Source organism: Cibotium barometz, chromosome 34 (genome assembly GCF_041138505.1).
Source record: "Cibotium barometz isolate CiBa-2024 chromosome 34, ASM4113850v1, whole genome shotgun sequence".
Classification (NCBI taxonomy): Eukaryota; Viridiplantae; Streptophyta; class Polypodiopsida; order Cyatheales; family Cibotiaceae; genus Cibotium; species Cibotium barometz.
Genome location: NC_141079.1, coordinates 50,138,215 through 50,154,910, shown reverse-complemented (window position 1 = coordinate 50,154,910; position 16,696 = coordinate 50,138,215). Strand labels below are relative to the sequence as shown.

The 16,696-nt window shown below is 39.2% G+C and overlaps 1 protein-coding gene across 1 annotated transcript; it reads left to right on the top strand.

Moving 5' to 3' along the window:
- The first annotated feature begins 6,083 nt into the window (after nucleotides 1–6,083).
- Nucleotides 6,084–7,733, top strand: LOC147619145 (uncharacterized). Its single transcript, XM_086774423.1, has 2 exons — nucleotides 6,084–7,226; nucleotides 7,302–7,733. Exons 1-2 carry the CDS (start codon nucleotides 6,141–6,143, stop codon nucleotides 7,731–7,733), a joined length of 1,518 nt encoding a protein of 505 aa, XP_086630549.1. The 5' UTR covers nucleotides 6,084–6,140.
- Nucleotides 7,734–16,696: the final 8,963 nt, after the last annotated feature.

Genomic DNA, 16,696 nt, shown 5'->3' with positions numbered 1-16,696 from the left:
CCTCTCAGCTAAAGTTAGCATTCTACTTGCATAGTAGATAGGTCTGAACCAATTCTTGATTTTTTCCTGCATAAGAACAGCTCCTACTGCAATGTCAGAGGCATCAACAAATACATGGAATGGTAAAGACCAATCAAGAGGCTGCAAAATTGGAGCTACCACCATCATCTTCTTGAAAGTCTGAAATGCCTTTTCCTGCGCCTCTGACCACCTGAATTCTACTCCTTTCTTGGTTAAATGTGACAAGGGTGCACATACATCTGACAAATATCTTAAATATCTACTGTACCACTTGATCTGACCCATAAACCTAGATGTTTCCTTTAGATTCACTGGGCTCTTGGACTTTATGATGCTCTAAATTTTTCTTGGATCTACCTGTATACCTTCCTCTGAAATTACGTGGCCCAACAAGACTCCTCTTTTAACTGCAATTGCACATTTGTATGGATTCAATGACATACCATACTTCCTGCATCTCTCAAAACCTTTCCTCAAGTGCTCCAAATGCATCTCTTTGCATCCAAACACACAGAAATCATCCATAAATACCCTCATAAAAGAAGACAAATAGGGCTGAAACACTCTGCTTGCCACCTTTGAGAAGGCTGGTGGTCCATTTTTTAATCCAAAGCTCATTACTATGAACACAAATGCTCCCCACTCTATAATGAAGGCTGTTTTGTGTTCATCATCAGGGTGCATCCTGATTTGATTATATCCTGAGAACCCATCCAAAAAACTATACATTTGATGCCCTGCAACTGAATCTAGCAGAGTATCTACAAAAGGTAGAAAAGGATCTGTGATGGTGGCTGCATTGAGCTTTCTATAATCCACACAAACTCTGATTCTTCCATTTTTCTTGGGAACTACTACAATTGGAGATAGCCATGTTGCTTCATGTACAGGCTTAATGAATCCCACCTTAAGTAGCTTGTCAATTTCATCTTTAACCTGCTTTGCATAATTAGGATTCATTTTGTACCTCTGTTGGATAACAGGCTTAGCATCTTGCTTCAAATTAATCCTATGGGAATAAAATGCAGGATCAATCCCCTTCATATCTGAATATTCCCATGCAAAAATTTCCTTGTATTCCATTAATAATTTCAGAAGATTGTCTTTGAATTCTCCTTCCACATGAACACTAACTTTGACAACTTTAGGGTCATTCTCTATTCCCAAATTCCATTCATTCAGATCATCCTCCATAACTCTAGTTGATTTCTTCATACTGTTTTCATATCTTTGCTCTTCTATTGCAATAGACTGATCAGTTGATAGATCATTCTGCATCTCCTCTGACTGTGACAGCTCTGATTCCTATAGAACTCTAAACTGTTCCTTAGTCATCTCAGTCCCTATTTGAATATCCTGTAATTGCTAGTCTATCTCCCCTTCTGCAGCTACAGCAAAACAATCCTCATAATCTCCCAAAACAGTCATCACATTTATATCAAACACTGGGACAACTGTTGGATTGGCCTTCAAATATTCCTCTTCCTCATCATCTTCTACTTCATCTGCCAGGTGTATGCCTTGTGCCCACAAAGGTCTTTGTTCCTTTGACATAGTTATAGTAGATGTCATGGGTAAAGTCTGTTTCTGGTTCCCCTGTTTCAAGATCACCATATTAGCTCCCCAATCTTGCTTTAACTTAGCCTACCTGAACCAAGGTCTTCCAAGGAGCATTGGGTAGGCCAAGTTCCCTGATTGCATCCTGAGTACTACAAAGTTGACCATAAACTTCAATCCTGCAATGAAGATCTCTTGATTTTTTAACAAACCTAAAGGTTGTAATCTCCTCTGATCAGCCATTTTAACCTGAAAAGGTGCTGGATGCAACTTTTGGCTCCCAAATTGAATATAAACTGACTCAGGAAGTATATTAACTCCTGATCCACCATCCAAAAGAACTCCATGTATGGACTGGCCTTGATATTTGACTGATATGGCAGGAACTTTGAAATCAACATCTTCCACCTGAATAATATTGCTCATTGAAAAATTACTTTGAGGTGAATCAACACCTTTTCTTTGAAGAATTCTTTGAAACAACAAATCTCTGAACCTTGGTACTAATGTCAGCAATTGGTCAAGAGAAATCTGAATTTGTGAATGTAACAGAGCTTCATAGACTGAGTCAACCATAGAAATTTCCTCTTCTCCTTTTACCTATCCTTGTTCTTCACAAACCTCTTCTATTTGTTCTGACAATAGTTCTTCCAAAGCTGGCTTCTTCTTGTCTAACTTCCTCTGAACCTTGCTTCTAACTTTCTCTTGATCCACCCATTAAATTGGACCTTTATTCAACCATTAGGGCCAAAAACGTTTAAAAATGGGCTGTTTGTTAATCTAAAGATTAAGGAATGGTCCAATAGATATTTGCCACGTATACAAAAGTATGGCATTCTTGTCTCCTCTATCTTGGGTCTTGGAGAACTATTTTCACGGAGAACGGCGAAAAATCGCTATCTTTTGGTGGACACCGCTATTTTTGAGAGTTCTGGACGACTAAACATAAAAGTTAGGACCCACCGTACCAGACGTGAGCTCTATATTTTATTTCAAAAAAAATCAAAGAAGATACGAAATCTTTATTTCAAATTTTGAAAATAACGACATTTATGACATGACAAGTTAGTCTCGAACGTCTACACTATCCTTTCTTTCACATTCTCTCTCTCTCTCTCTCTTTGTAGATTTTTTGCGGCTTTTCTCTGTTTCTAAGTTCCCATGGCAAACTCTGCACGTCGTCCATCTCATAGTATCACTTCTTGTGTTTTTAATAATATCAGGGAGGAAGGACTTTGGAAACCCATGTCTTTTCAAATAAATGACTGGGCAACAACAATTATCTTTCCATCGACAGCTGTGGAGTGGCAACCTATTGAAAGTCCGAGTGGAACCTTCAATGCAATTCACAAAGGAATTGCAGATGTTTTGTATGCTGATAAACCACCATCTTTTTTCAAATCGATGGATTTGTTTGTCTATTTTGCAGAATATATGGTTCCATCAAGAGAAGGTGAGAAAGGACAACTTCGTGAAGTGCCTGTTCCTACCATCAACTCGCTAGATTGGAAATCTCCAGACTCACTTACTTTATCGAGCTTCAAATTCAAAATAAAAGAAGACATTTTGAAAGCTATGTCTCCGGGTAGAATATCAAGAAGGATAAAGGTTCAATGGTTCTTACCTTTACATGTCTTTGTGGCATGTTTCAAAACCATGGATTTACAACGATCAAAGACAATGTGGCTCAACAGAAGACTTTCTATGGCTGAACTCGACATTGTGCTTGGAGAAGGATGGAGAACCAAAGAAACTTACCACATTGGTGACAATATTAGTTGCAGAATAAGTTCCAATTCTCTGTCAATTTCATATCAATTATGTCGTCAATCATTAGTTTTAGGTTATGATTATAGAAGATGGAGAAGCAAGCTAGGTTTCTGGGTATCCCTAGATTCAGAAGAGAACTGTCCAGAGTTTGAATTAAAAATATATGTACATCAACTAACTGAGCGTAGAGAACTTATAGTTATAGCTAATTGGATGCTGAAAGATGTCAGAGAGTCACTTGAGTTTCTTGATGAAACATCCTCTGAATATAAATTTAAAGTAGATGGAATTGTTGTAAGCAAAAGGATGGAGAATGTAACATCTTGTATCACATGTCTTCCACCCAAAAGAGTTGTATTTGAGCCAAATGCAAGATCATGAAATTGTAATCACAATACTTTTCAAATAAAGATTTTGTTTTGATCTTGTTGTCTGACTCAATATGCTGGTACTTATGATATTTTTTACTGCAAAATCATCATCAAAGATTTTTCTCAGTTGAGGAGTACATCTATTTGACACAAACTGGGTGCTTCATTACAAAGTAAAAATAAACAATTTTTTACATAAATGAGGCTAGAAATGAACATTTATCAAAATCCATCTTCCTCTTTACATTTGAGGACCCAGGAGCTTCAGAGTCCCTCTTTCTTTTTTGTTTGCTGAATCTAGGTGAAAAGAAAGGCTCACTAGCCTTCTTTGTTGAACTTGGCCTTGGGGGGGTTGCTGGCTTAGGAGACTGGACAGGGGGCTGTGAAGAGTCTTCAGGTTGCTCTCTTGATAAAACCTTGGGGGCTTCTGAGAACTGTGGCTCTTCAAAAGGCTTGGGAGATTTTTTAGGTGATAATTTGGGAGACTTGGAAGATGATTTTGGAGGCATGGGTGTTGGCATAGGAGGCTTCGGTGATTGAGCATGCGATACAGAAGGCTTTTAGATTGAAAAAACACACTTTTTTAAGTTGTAAAAATGATATCCAAAACGACGCGATAGATATGAATGGACTTTGACTGAGGTGGCTAATCGCGTCGTGTAGGAGGATTGAATTAGTGATAAAATGATGAGTTAGGATTAAACTCTTGGTCACTTAATAACATAGCAAAATGTCATTTCAAACAAAGCATATATATGGGTGATTTTTTTTTTCTAGTACACACTTAGAGATCATGATGTGTGTAAGGAATATATGCGTTGTGGGACCTAAGGTCTCAAAGTGGCCCGTGGTTATATAAAGGCATTGCATGCAGGGAAATATGTGTTGGGTTACGCTCACCTTTGCTTTTACAAAGCCCAGTATTATATGGCAATTCGAGTTTTCTTCTCCTCCCAAGGTAGCTTATGTAACCCAGCCTTGATTAAACGTCGCCCCAACAGCGCCGCCTCTTGCTGGTAGGTTCTCAAAGATTACTTAGATCTGATCTCCACTCCTTTGCGCTGTAAAATGATAGCCAGAACGAGACGTGAAAAAGGATATCCAAAACGACGCGATAGATATGAACGGACTTTGACTGAGGTGGCTAATCGCGTCGTGTAGGAGGATTGCTTTGCGCTGTAAAATGATAGCCAGAACGAGACGTGAACGCGGCCAATGTTCTGCAACGTCTGAAGGTGGTTGCTTGCTGTAGTTCGTTGTTGGCGACATACAACGGCTGCACAGGCGTCGTTGGTGGCTGCTTTTGTCCGCCTAGCTATGCTAATGTCCACGGTGTTGCCGTCAGTATATATGGATGTTGGCAAGGAGTGGCCTGTGCGCCGGTCGAGACGTGGCTGACTGTGACCACAGTCAAGCAAACGAAAGAGAGAGAGAGAGAGAGTGGTTCTCTTCTCTTGCGGGGCTGAAGGCGACTGAAGGCAGCAACGCTAGCTGCTGGCTGAAGGCGGCTGGCGACTGCTTTTGCCTACACCCCTAGATGTCAATGTCCACCCGCCAGCTACACCGGCGCTCCTTACGTGTCCCCCATGCTTCGCAGTCAACAACCAGCACCAAAAAGCCATCGTGGGCGTCGGGCAGCCTTTAAAAGGATGAATGTCCCTAGTGACTATAGCCGCCGCGCCATTAAATTTGTATCCGAAACGACGCGATGGACGAGGCTTAGACTTTGACTGAAAGGGCGTTATCGCGCCGTGAAGGAGATGAGCAAGCCGGAACGACGCGATAGTGGAGGTCAGAGGATGTGGGAAGAGCCCTATCGCGTCGTGAAGGAGAATTGGACTTTGACTGAAGGGGCGTTAGAGCGCCGCGAAGGAGATGAGCTAGCCGGAACGACGCGATAGTCAAGGGTCAGAGGATGTTGGATAGCCCCTATCGCATCGTGAAGGAGAATTGGACAAAATGTCTGGCCGAGTGGGGTAGTGACCGTTGGTGACAAGTGTACCACCATGCACTAAGCCATGTGGACCACCATGCACTAAGCTACATGTAACCAACGCGTATTTTTTGACCTCATCTTTTTTATACCCCAATGTAATCAGCACGACGGGATGAAATATTTTCTACCCAAGTTTCTTAACTGACAGGTACAATACGCGAGAGGAGGCCCTTGCATTTGTTCCAAAGACCTCGTTTTGCTCCATTCAGGTGCTTCACTTCTTTCCCTCAGCTTATCCAACACGACGCGATAGGAGGCCCTCCGAGGTGTTCCAAAGCCCTTGTATCGCACCGTATTGGTAAGTGCTTCTTGAACCTTTAAACAACCTAGAGGCTTGAATTAAGACGTTGAATTGGTTCTAAGGCAGGTTTTCCACTATGTTTTGGTGCTTCTATTCCATTTCTTTTGCAGATTGAACCGAAGATATGAGTACTAATCTTGAGGGAAGAGAACAAATTTTCGATGACCCAAGTGAAAGGTTGCTGGAGGCCGTTTTGGAGGTTGGTGGAGACATGCAAGTCTACTCAGAGGCATTGAAAATTTTCAATCCCAAATTTGTCCTTGGTGAAATCTTGGATAAATTTAGAGAGTTTATTTCAGATGAATTAAAGGAATTTGAGGATGCAGTTCTTGGTCGGTGTTTGATTCTGGAAGGAAAAGATTACATTCATCTCACTGATTTCACTCAAAATTCTCTTGAAAAAAATAAAGTTTTAAGAAGGTTTGGCAGGTTTTCAAAGAAGTCCAATGTTCTAATCCCAGAATCCATATCCTGTCAACTCCATGTTAAAAGTTGCAACCTTGTTTCAAAGGACATTGGTTTTCTTTTCTTTCTTTTTCTCAAAGATGAGAAAAGTGCTCAAGTTCCAGGTGAAGATGTTCCATCCAAGGATGAATTAAACTTGAATGTCTCCACTGTTTTGAACATAGAGAAATCTGAGACCTTGGAGATGGAAAAGATTGATTTTGCTTCAGAGGAAAAAGAACGTGCAGGTTTGGATGTTGCAGAGTTTAAAGCAAGCACCCTCATCCCTGAACCCATTGAAGATGTGGAGGTGTCTGAGGCCTCCCTTACTATACGAAGCCTCCCCTCCTTTCTTATTAATGACAAAGATTTCATCCCTCTTCATCAGATTCAATTTCTTCTCAATATAAGGGAGGACTACTGCATTGCAGCTATAGTAGCTGAGGCTTCTGAGGTTGCCTTGGACTTTATTGACACAGAGGAAGAGTCCAAGGAGGAGTTTTTATCTCTTGATCTCCAGACTTCAAATGATTCTTTTGTTACTGCTCCTGATGCACTTGTTGTTTGCATGAAGAGAGTTGAGGAGGAAGCACCTTCTTTGAAGGATGAGGATTTTGAAAATAGGCTCCAGGAGCTTGGTATTCAATCTTTTGGGAGAGATATCAAGCTGAGAGAATTAGAAAAAGAGGTTGCAAAGAAGGAAAAATTTGGTTTATTCAACCTCGCACAGGAGAAGTTTGTTTTCGCAGATGATGAATTGCAGAAGGTTGTTTCATTAATGACCCTTGATATTTTTTCTGTCTTTTAAAGCTTTTTTTAATCAATTATTTTTTTTCTGCAGCTTGAACTTCTTGACAATGATAATTTTCTTGGAAGAGCCAAAGGTTCACGAGGAAAGGCAATAGAAGGAACCTTTAAGAAAGATTCATCCTCTCTTTTGCACTATCTTCCTTTGTTGGACAAGGCAACCTTTTGTGCCTTTCATAGTCAATATTCTGAAGAGCCTGAGCTACCTTTATTTGCACTAAAGGTATTGTCAAGGTTTCTTGGTTACACACCCCTTCAAATAAATGCTAACAAGATATTGGCTCTTGAGAGAGCTGCTGCCCTTAGGATTTTTGGTTATGCTGCAGGCTTTAATGCCTCTAGAGCAGGTTACTTTCTTTGCTATGCTAGCTATGCTGCTGCAGCCAAGGAAAGAGATTTTGAATGTATGATAAATAGTTTATTGAAGAGTAAGAAAGCCTTAAACTATAACCCAGTAAGCCATTAACCCCATCTCCAACAAATCTCATCAAATCATGAGGAGTATGAAAAGAAGGATACCTTCCTGTTTCAGGGTCTGGTGGATATAAACTTCCCTTCCGAAGTCGTTAAACTTCATTGAAAAGAACTTCGTGTAGTCGCATACTCTTTATTGAAACTTAATACTCTTTATTAAGTTTGATAAAAGATGGAACAGAGCTTAAGCATAAAAAGTTAGTAGAGAAAGCTCGTGAAGAACAGAGCCATATCCGAGAGTGACAAAAAAAGGGAGAGAATGGCAAAGAAACAGTGAGAGAGGGGCGGCAAAAATTCAAAAATAAGAATCGTGGTCATGTCGGCATTAACTATCCCGGGAATCGTGAAATTGTTTTTTTAATTTTAAAAGGTATGTACTTGAATGCGCTTTAAATAACTTGGATGTGCTTTTATTTAGGAAAATCGCTAAATTTGGAGTCGTTTTGACCGTCAACGGCTCCGCTAATTAGCAAATTAATCACTTCCTTACACAGCCCTTTTTGAGTCATTTTTGGCCCTAATGTTTGCAGCTCTTGTCACTGCCAAGGCAGGAACCTGTTGTTTCCCATCCCTATCATTTGCATGGACTACACAACCAGAACAATCACAAGCAACATTCTCAACCATATCAGAGTTGCTCTGAAACTGGTCCTCTCTGTCACTGTCACTGCATTTAACTATGTTATTTGTTGGTTTTGCTGCATCTTTCCTCTCTGATTTTGATCTGCTACTACAGGGTACCTTACAATTGGGATACCCCTCTCTTTCCTATGCTTGCACCATAACTCACAAGCTGGGCCCTGTCTATGGCCCTCTTTGTCACAATAAGTGCACTTCAATTCTCCTCTAAAGTCTGATTGCCATGTTTGTCTAGGCTGTGATCTGAACTGTCTATTTGGTCCTCTAGCTTGAGGAGGGAAGACTTGATTAGATGAAGTTTCTTCCTGCTACTGCTGCTTTTACCTTTGTACACCGAGGGGAACTCTTCCTCTGAAATTTGGGTTATACCAGTAGTTGGTTGCTAAATGTCCTTCCTTTGAGCATATCTGACACACTGGTCTATCATTTGTTAATGCAGAGGCATACTTCAATGCTTTAAGCCTCTTTAACAGTTGTTCATCATCCAATCCTTTCTTCTTCTTTTTGCCCTTATCTTTGGACTTAGAAGATTTCTTCTTCTTTTTCCTTTTCTGGCTAGTTGATTCATCATCTGAATCTGAGTCACTATTATATTCTGAATTATCATCAGAGCTCTCTAAGTCTGTGTCTCCATCAGAGTCAGAGTCCAGGTCTGAATCAGACCTCTTTTTCTTTTTCTTCTTCTTGGTAACACCAATTTTATGCTTTGAAAATGTTTGCATTATAATCTGATGCTATGGCTTGATGGAAAGGCCACCCCCTTCTCTTCTTTACAATTCAGCCCTTCTTAATCCTAGAAAGTTTAATTAAATGATTGATTAAACTCTTTTCATTTACTCTCTTAATTTTTAGAAAATGGAGTAGATTAGAGATATTAGAATTCAAATTGGATTAATTCAAGTCATAAACTGAATGTTAAAATTGAGAAATGGTCAGCCATACAAAATTGAGAAATGGTCAGCCACAAAGGAGGTTATGGAAAAATTTTCTTAAATTTTGTGGAACTAAAGTTTATCATTAGGTTATTCTAAAATAGTAATTCCTTCCATTTGTGCATTCCAAAAGATTTATTTTTTATTTCAAAAGAGTTATTCTCATTAATTTTGATTTTATGCATAAAAAGATGCATAAGGAATTTATTTTTTTATTTCAAAAGAGTTATTCTCATTAATTTTGATTTTATGCATAGAAAGATGCATAAAGGAATTTATTTTTATTTCAACAGAGTTATTCTCATTAATTTTGATTTTATGCATAGAAAGATGCATAAAGGAATTTATTTTTATTTCAAAAGTGTTATTCCCATTAAAATTGAATTTATGCATAGAAAGATGCATAAAGGATTTATTTTTATTCCAAAAGTGTTAATTTCATTAAAATTGATTTTATGCATAGAAAGATGCATAAAGGATTTATTTTTATTTTAAAAGTGTGATTTTTCTTAAAAATTAAATTTATGCATAAATAGATACATAAAAGGATTTTGTTAAAAGTGTTATTCCCACTGAAGATTTTATGCATAAATAGATGCATAAAGAATCTTTATATCAAAAATTAGAATTCTCTTAAATTCTATGCTTAAACGAATGTGATGAGAATAGATGTGATGAGATGTGATGAGAATCAGATATATGTGAATGAATGGATGGATGCATGTGATATGAATAGAAGTGATGAGAATGTGATGTGAATAGATGTGATGAGATGTGATGAGAATCACATCTCATCAGAATGGATGGATGGATGTGATGTGAATAGATGTGATGAGAATGTGATGTGAATAGAAGTGATGAGAATGTGATGTGAATAGATGTGATGAGATGTGATGAGAATCAGATAGATGTGAATGAATGGATGGATGGATATGATATGAATAGAAGTAATGAGAAGATGGCGTTCCGTCAAAGTGAATTTAACCTTCGTGACCCCTGCGGGATGGTCATCAAATTATGCTCCCAATTATGCCGAACCTTTGCCTAGAGCAACCAAGGACGACCTAGACAAATTGTACTCCTCACAGTAGAATCCTCCATGCTTAGCACTACAAAAGACATGACGAAGGATATGCCAGCCACCTCAATCAACCAAGGACGACCCAGACAAATTGTACTCCTCATAGTAGAATCCTCCATGCTTAGCACTACAAAGGACATGACAAAGGATATGCTAGCCGAGACGCCCAAGGGTTAGACTCTCCTCTGATCAGCCATGCATACCAGAAATGGTGTAGGATTCCATGCGTACACGTGGACTCCGTTTGCAATATGACACTAGCCCCACCATCGATTCAGCACTTGATCAATCGTAAGGCCTCGAAAGCCTACAGAAATTTCAAGAATTCTTATATCAGCCCCATGGGTACTGCTGCCATGGGCTCCAGGTGTGCTGCTTGCATGGATAACACCGCAGTCGGTGTGAGCGGCCTTGCCCATCTTCTCCGACGGAAGAAGTGCTTTACGAAAATTCAGAAACAATTTAAGAAGTTGACCCGATTTGATTTGTAGAGGGGCATCCAGCAATCCATCCCATCCTTCACTCTCGTCCGAACTAGGCTGTTGGGACGGTTGATCCGAAAGATCCTTCTGAACTTGCGACAGAGGCTGCCCCGACAGGTATGTCGTCGATGAGAGTCACAACATCCTGAAACTGCACTTTACTTGGCACTTTACTAGGCCCTGGCATGCCGGAACGCATTCCGGGGTTTGCTTGTCCATCCAGGAAGTAACTTGTTGGTGGGCGAATAGCTTCCTATGCTGGCTAGTCTAGAAGTGGTTGCACTGTGCGCCACGCCTGCTGGGGGGACTTCAATTTGTGACTAAAACGCACGTGACCACACGCACCTCTAGATCCACAATCTCCTCCATCCACTCAATCTGAACCATAGCCACTGTCATTATTTTCCTGCAGCTTTTGCCTATTTTTCAGCTTTCTTTCGATCATACTCCTGTGCTTCTGGGCAATCTTGGCACCAATGTTCTTCCTCTGTGCAGAAAAGACAAATTTTTGGACGATCTATGGCCCGGCCTCCACGACCACGACCATGACCGCCGCCCCTATCTCTTGTTGCTATAGGGTTGCTAAGAAGTGCTCCCAACCTGCACCCATGCGGCGGAGAGTTCTAGCGTTTCCTTCTCTTTCCCAATGTTAGTGACCTGGTTGCCACCCTCCTGTTGTAGTAACACTCCAATGTGTTATGGGAATTGCTGATACAGATAGCACACCACTTGTTGTTCATCACACATTCCGTTGTTGGATGGCCAAGATTACAGCAACGAGAACTCCAGACTTCCTTCGTGGACTTAGCAGCAGCCAAAGACTCCCCTGCGGGAATCGTGCCGACCTTCCCACTTTTGTGAGATTTCCTGGTCTCTCGTACTGGTGCCTCATCAGAATCTGAACTGCTACTGTCCTCTGATTCATTGTCCAAGCTCCGTGTGTCTGAATCCTCCTCCGACGGCATCCCTGTGACGTGGTGCTTGTAGATTTCTTCTTGGATCGCTTCATAGTGGAATCATTATCCTCCAATGATTTCCCTGCGAGAATAGACTGAGCAATGACATCCGCCAGTGGTGTATTCACTTTGTCCACAGTGGCCATGGCTGTGCACAAATCCTTTGCTAACCCTTTCAAGAAATAGTCATTCAAGACCTCTTGGGCTATTCTGCTAGCCGCTGTGCCAACAATGCTTCCTCCAACATTGTGGCATAAAATAGTCCTTTAAAAAAAAAGTAAAGTTTCTATGCAAGTAGAATTCCCGGTTTGAGTTTGATTGCATACAAAACCCTTTTTCCCACAATTCAAATTTTCTTAATGAGAATCACTGCTCTCGCATCAAGGTAATCTACCCATCAATTTTGCTGAATTTCTAACTTAATTCTTGGTGATTTCGGTTAAAAGAGAACTCTAATTCAACGATAGTCTATTCTTTGTATCGAAGATTTGAAATTGGTCATGAGGTTTTTGCTTGATTCAGATTCGAGAGATGGGCAAGTAATTTACTGGCCACCATTCTCATGGTCATGGTCTAACAAAAAATTATTCGGTTTACTTCTAACTTTGATTCCTAAGTATTTTCTTCAAATAACCTAATGGTGACTCCCAAACTGTAAGGAAAATTCTAACTTTATGAAATTCATTCCTTCCTAGCCACAATAGAATTAAAGAAATAGTTCTATACGAGAATAACGAGATTTTATAAAAATACTCTTCTTCAAATAATCCAATTTTGAGCATATATCATTTTGTTGATTTATCCACATTAAATATCTTAAAATATTCTTTCCATCAATTTGATCTTCAACATTAGTATACCCTGATTTCCTACGTGAAATTATGGTGAAAACTCTTCTTTTAATATCAAAATTAATTTAGATTTTTTTCTACTTAAATATAATGAAAATTTCTCTTTTTAAATAAGTAAAAATATCCCTATTTTGGAAGATGCCAAAAATTCCCCTTTTAATATTTAAATGTTTGAATCCCGAATATCATGGGAATTCCTCTTTTTATATCTAAATTCTTATGCATAATTTAATAAATTTATCAAAAAATCCTCTTTTCTTATGCATAAATACTAAAAAAGTATTTTTCATGAATATGATAAAAATCATTGTTTTTGTATAAAATATCTAAACCTAGAATATGATAGGAATTTCTCTTTTTTGCTTTATTCAAAATATGCATAAAATTAAGATTTATCTTTTTTCTTGTGAAATTTTTTTTGCCATAGCTTCGCTGGAATTACTGATAATATTCAATTTTCTAATTGAATGAAAACTTGTAATGAAAATATGATAGAAACTCTTCTTTTAGACTTAAAATTCAATTATCTATACTTAGCATAATTATAACCATAATTATGATTATTTTCCTTGATTAAACTAAATTAACCATTCCTCATTTCTAAAATTGTTAGTATATTCCTCTTTCAATTTAGAATGAGTTAATGTGATTTTTCCTACTCATAATCAAGCTAAAAAGAATTAACCATTATTTTTACTAAATTAAAAATCATGAAAATATCAATCCTCATTCTCTAGCTCATCAAGCCGAGAGATTAGATTGAAACAAGAGATTATTATTGAAATTCATCCTTTTTCTAAGGATCTAACCATAAAGATGATTAATCTTTTCAACAGAGAGATTTTATTAAAGAAAACATTATAATTAAGCATAAAGATTAACATAATTCTAATTAGACATTATGAATCTTTGGAAAGCTTGATTTGAAGAAAGAACCATTACTTTGAAAGCTTCTCAAGCTTTAAGGGGTTGAGAAGAAGAAAATCATTGAGATAATTTAAAAAAACCATAAGAATAGGATTACCTCTAAGTTTGGCTTGATTCTTTGATTAGCAGTGACGTCCCCAAGCAAGTCCTTGACCACGTTGGAGAGTAGAGAAGCTCCAAGCTTCTTGTAAGATCCCTATCCCCAATGCGCAACAATTTCAGGGGTGCTAACAGCAGAAGTAGCACTTCTTGTGCGGGGCAGGGTCCCATATACGGGGCCTCGTCCACCACGGGTATGTGGACAAGAGACTAATCCATTGACTTTTCCAAAACCAAACCCGGAAAAACTTCCTTTGCTCGGAAAGCATGGGCGATTCCACCAGGATAACTTTTCCCTAACGTAGTCAAAAGCCTTAACTAACTTAGCTCATCTGACCGAACCCGTAAGTCCCATAGTCACATCAGGGAAAAAGACTGTACTTGGATCATAGAGACCAACGCTTTTTTCCTCATTGAGAGGCACATCCGTTGATTCTTTTCCATAGAACAATTTTTGTCCGGGATTTACTTCATCTATCGAACTAAACAGAAATTGAGTCTCGATTTACGGATCCATAAGTCCAGCCTAACCCCATCTAGTCCCATGGGTTAGCCAATCGCCCAACCACTGTAGTGATGGGATCCAATTTAGAATTTGGTTAGGTTTTGTCCCACGTACCAAGGAAAAGAGTTCCCAGGCTCCCTAGCCGGATTTTCAAGCAAATTTAACTCCAGTCACACCACTTACACAGCCAATATGAAATTACCTTTTTCCCAGATTCAAATTATGTATTTAAATCAGTCATTTAATGAAATCATAGTGTTACTGATCATAAACTTCCAAGTATCTGGTTGAATCTTAATTTCCAATCATTCCTTCATCGGAGTATCTATGGCATCATTGGCAACCAAAACGCTTACCACCTGTTTACTCAAGGGCCTTTTCGATAGTTCCTAGCTCATAGTACCTGACAAATATTCACTTAAAAAATCAAGATGGAATCCTCATTAAAGATCAGTAAGATCAACCAACAGATCCATATAAGAGAGCTATGGACTACATCAGTTTGAGGACCAGCAAGGTCAATCAACCAAATAGATACTCGGTTCCAAAAAATAACTCTTACTCCTTGTTCCAATATCTTCCACGACGCACGTATAGGTATCTTCGGTGACCCAGAGCCCGAGCACCGCATGGTCAGCACCCTCTAGGATCCTTCGCAGGTCACCTAGCGCTTCACTCAGCCGCTTCCTTGGTCCCTCATCCACCGTACTGGAAGCTCACCATTTAAATCGAACCGAGGCTGGTCAAAACCTCGGTCGACCTTGCTACGCGAGACGTCCTCCATTGACTCTCCGTCAGCAGTTACAACTTTATCAGTTAGGTCTCCACGACCTTGCAACTTTATCAGTTAGGTCTCCACAACCTTAATCACGAAAAGACGGTCAAAATGCTTTCCCAGCATTCTTGACATAAAACAGTCATTTACAAATAGGTCACAAATACAGTTTCTATAATGAACTCTCATACATTCATCCATCTACATCAACCCACATCATTCACACATCAAACCACATCATCTATACATCAATCTACATTAATCTACATCATTCACACATCAAACCACATCATCCATTCATCCATCTACATCAATCCACATCATTCACACATCAAACCACATCATCTATACATCTACATTAATCTACATCATTCACACATCAAACCTCATCATCCATTCACATCCGATTCACATGCCGTCATTCATTCACATCCCTTATCATTCATTCATATCACAATTCACATTCCTTCACATCCTATACCATTCATTCACATCCTAATTCACAGGACATCACATCCATTCATCCATTTTCATTTATCTGATTCATATCACTTCCATCCATCCATTTACATCTATCTGATTCCTATCACATCTCATCACATCTATCTGATTCCTATCACATCTCATCACATCTATTTATAGAATGTTTCATGAAAATAACACTTTTGGATTAAAATAAATTCTTTATGCATCTTTCCATGCATAGATCCAGTTTAGTAGGAATTACACTTTTAGAATAAAAGAATTTCTCTTATGCATCTAATTTATGCATAAAATCCATCTATTAACACTGCTAATAGCATTGCTAACATAACTGCTATAACTATCACCATCCTCACATCTCATATGGGAGAAGTTCACAAGGCATAAGAGCTCCAAGAAAGATAATGATCAAAATGATCAATAATGTGTGTGTACAATGCCCATGAGCCCAATGTATCCTATAGCCCAAGGCCCCCAAAGGCACATATGTAAATGACTCTAAACCCAAGTGCCTAGGCCCCATCCCCCATGTGCATGTGACACCAAATCTACTTTGTTATTACAAACCATCCCCTCCTACAATGATTTTGTCCTCGGTCGTGCACAAGCATATACAAAAGGCTATATACAAAAGCCAAAAATGCACTCATGGCCTAGATGTATCCGCCATCAAACCATGTCCATGACGCCCACTCGAGTCGAATGGAAAGGATAGAAGGGTGTCGTCAACAGCACCACCCACTCGGATCATAGGTGAATACATCATGTCCAAGAGTGAATACATCATGTCCAAGAGTGAATGCTTGGTAGACTATGTCTGTATCCACTCGAGTCAAATGGAAAGGATAGAAGGGTGTCGTCAATAGTGAGGCTAGTGATAATGATGCCTGGATCAAATGGAAATCCACGGCATGCCTGACCCATAACCGTATCAATCCTGCATTCTCCTGGATCAAATGGATGATGTAATGCACCACATCCATCAATGAGATACATCCAATATCCCCCTGGGTCAAAAAGATAACGCACCCATGCATAAGATCCTGCGGGTACATGATAGCATGTATAGCACCACCCACTCAGATCATAGGTGAATACATCATGTCCAAGAGTGAATGCTTGATAGGCTATGTCTGTATCAACGCATAGACATCCATGATCATCAAAAGAGAATGCCTCATACTCCATAGCATGCTCTATCCATGTCCTCTGCATCCATCATCAT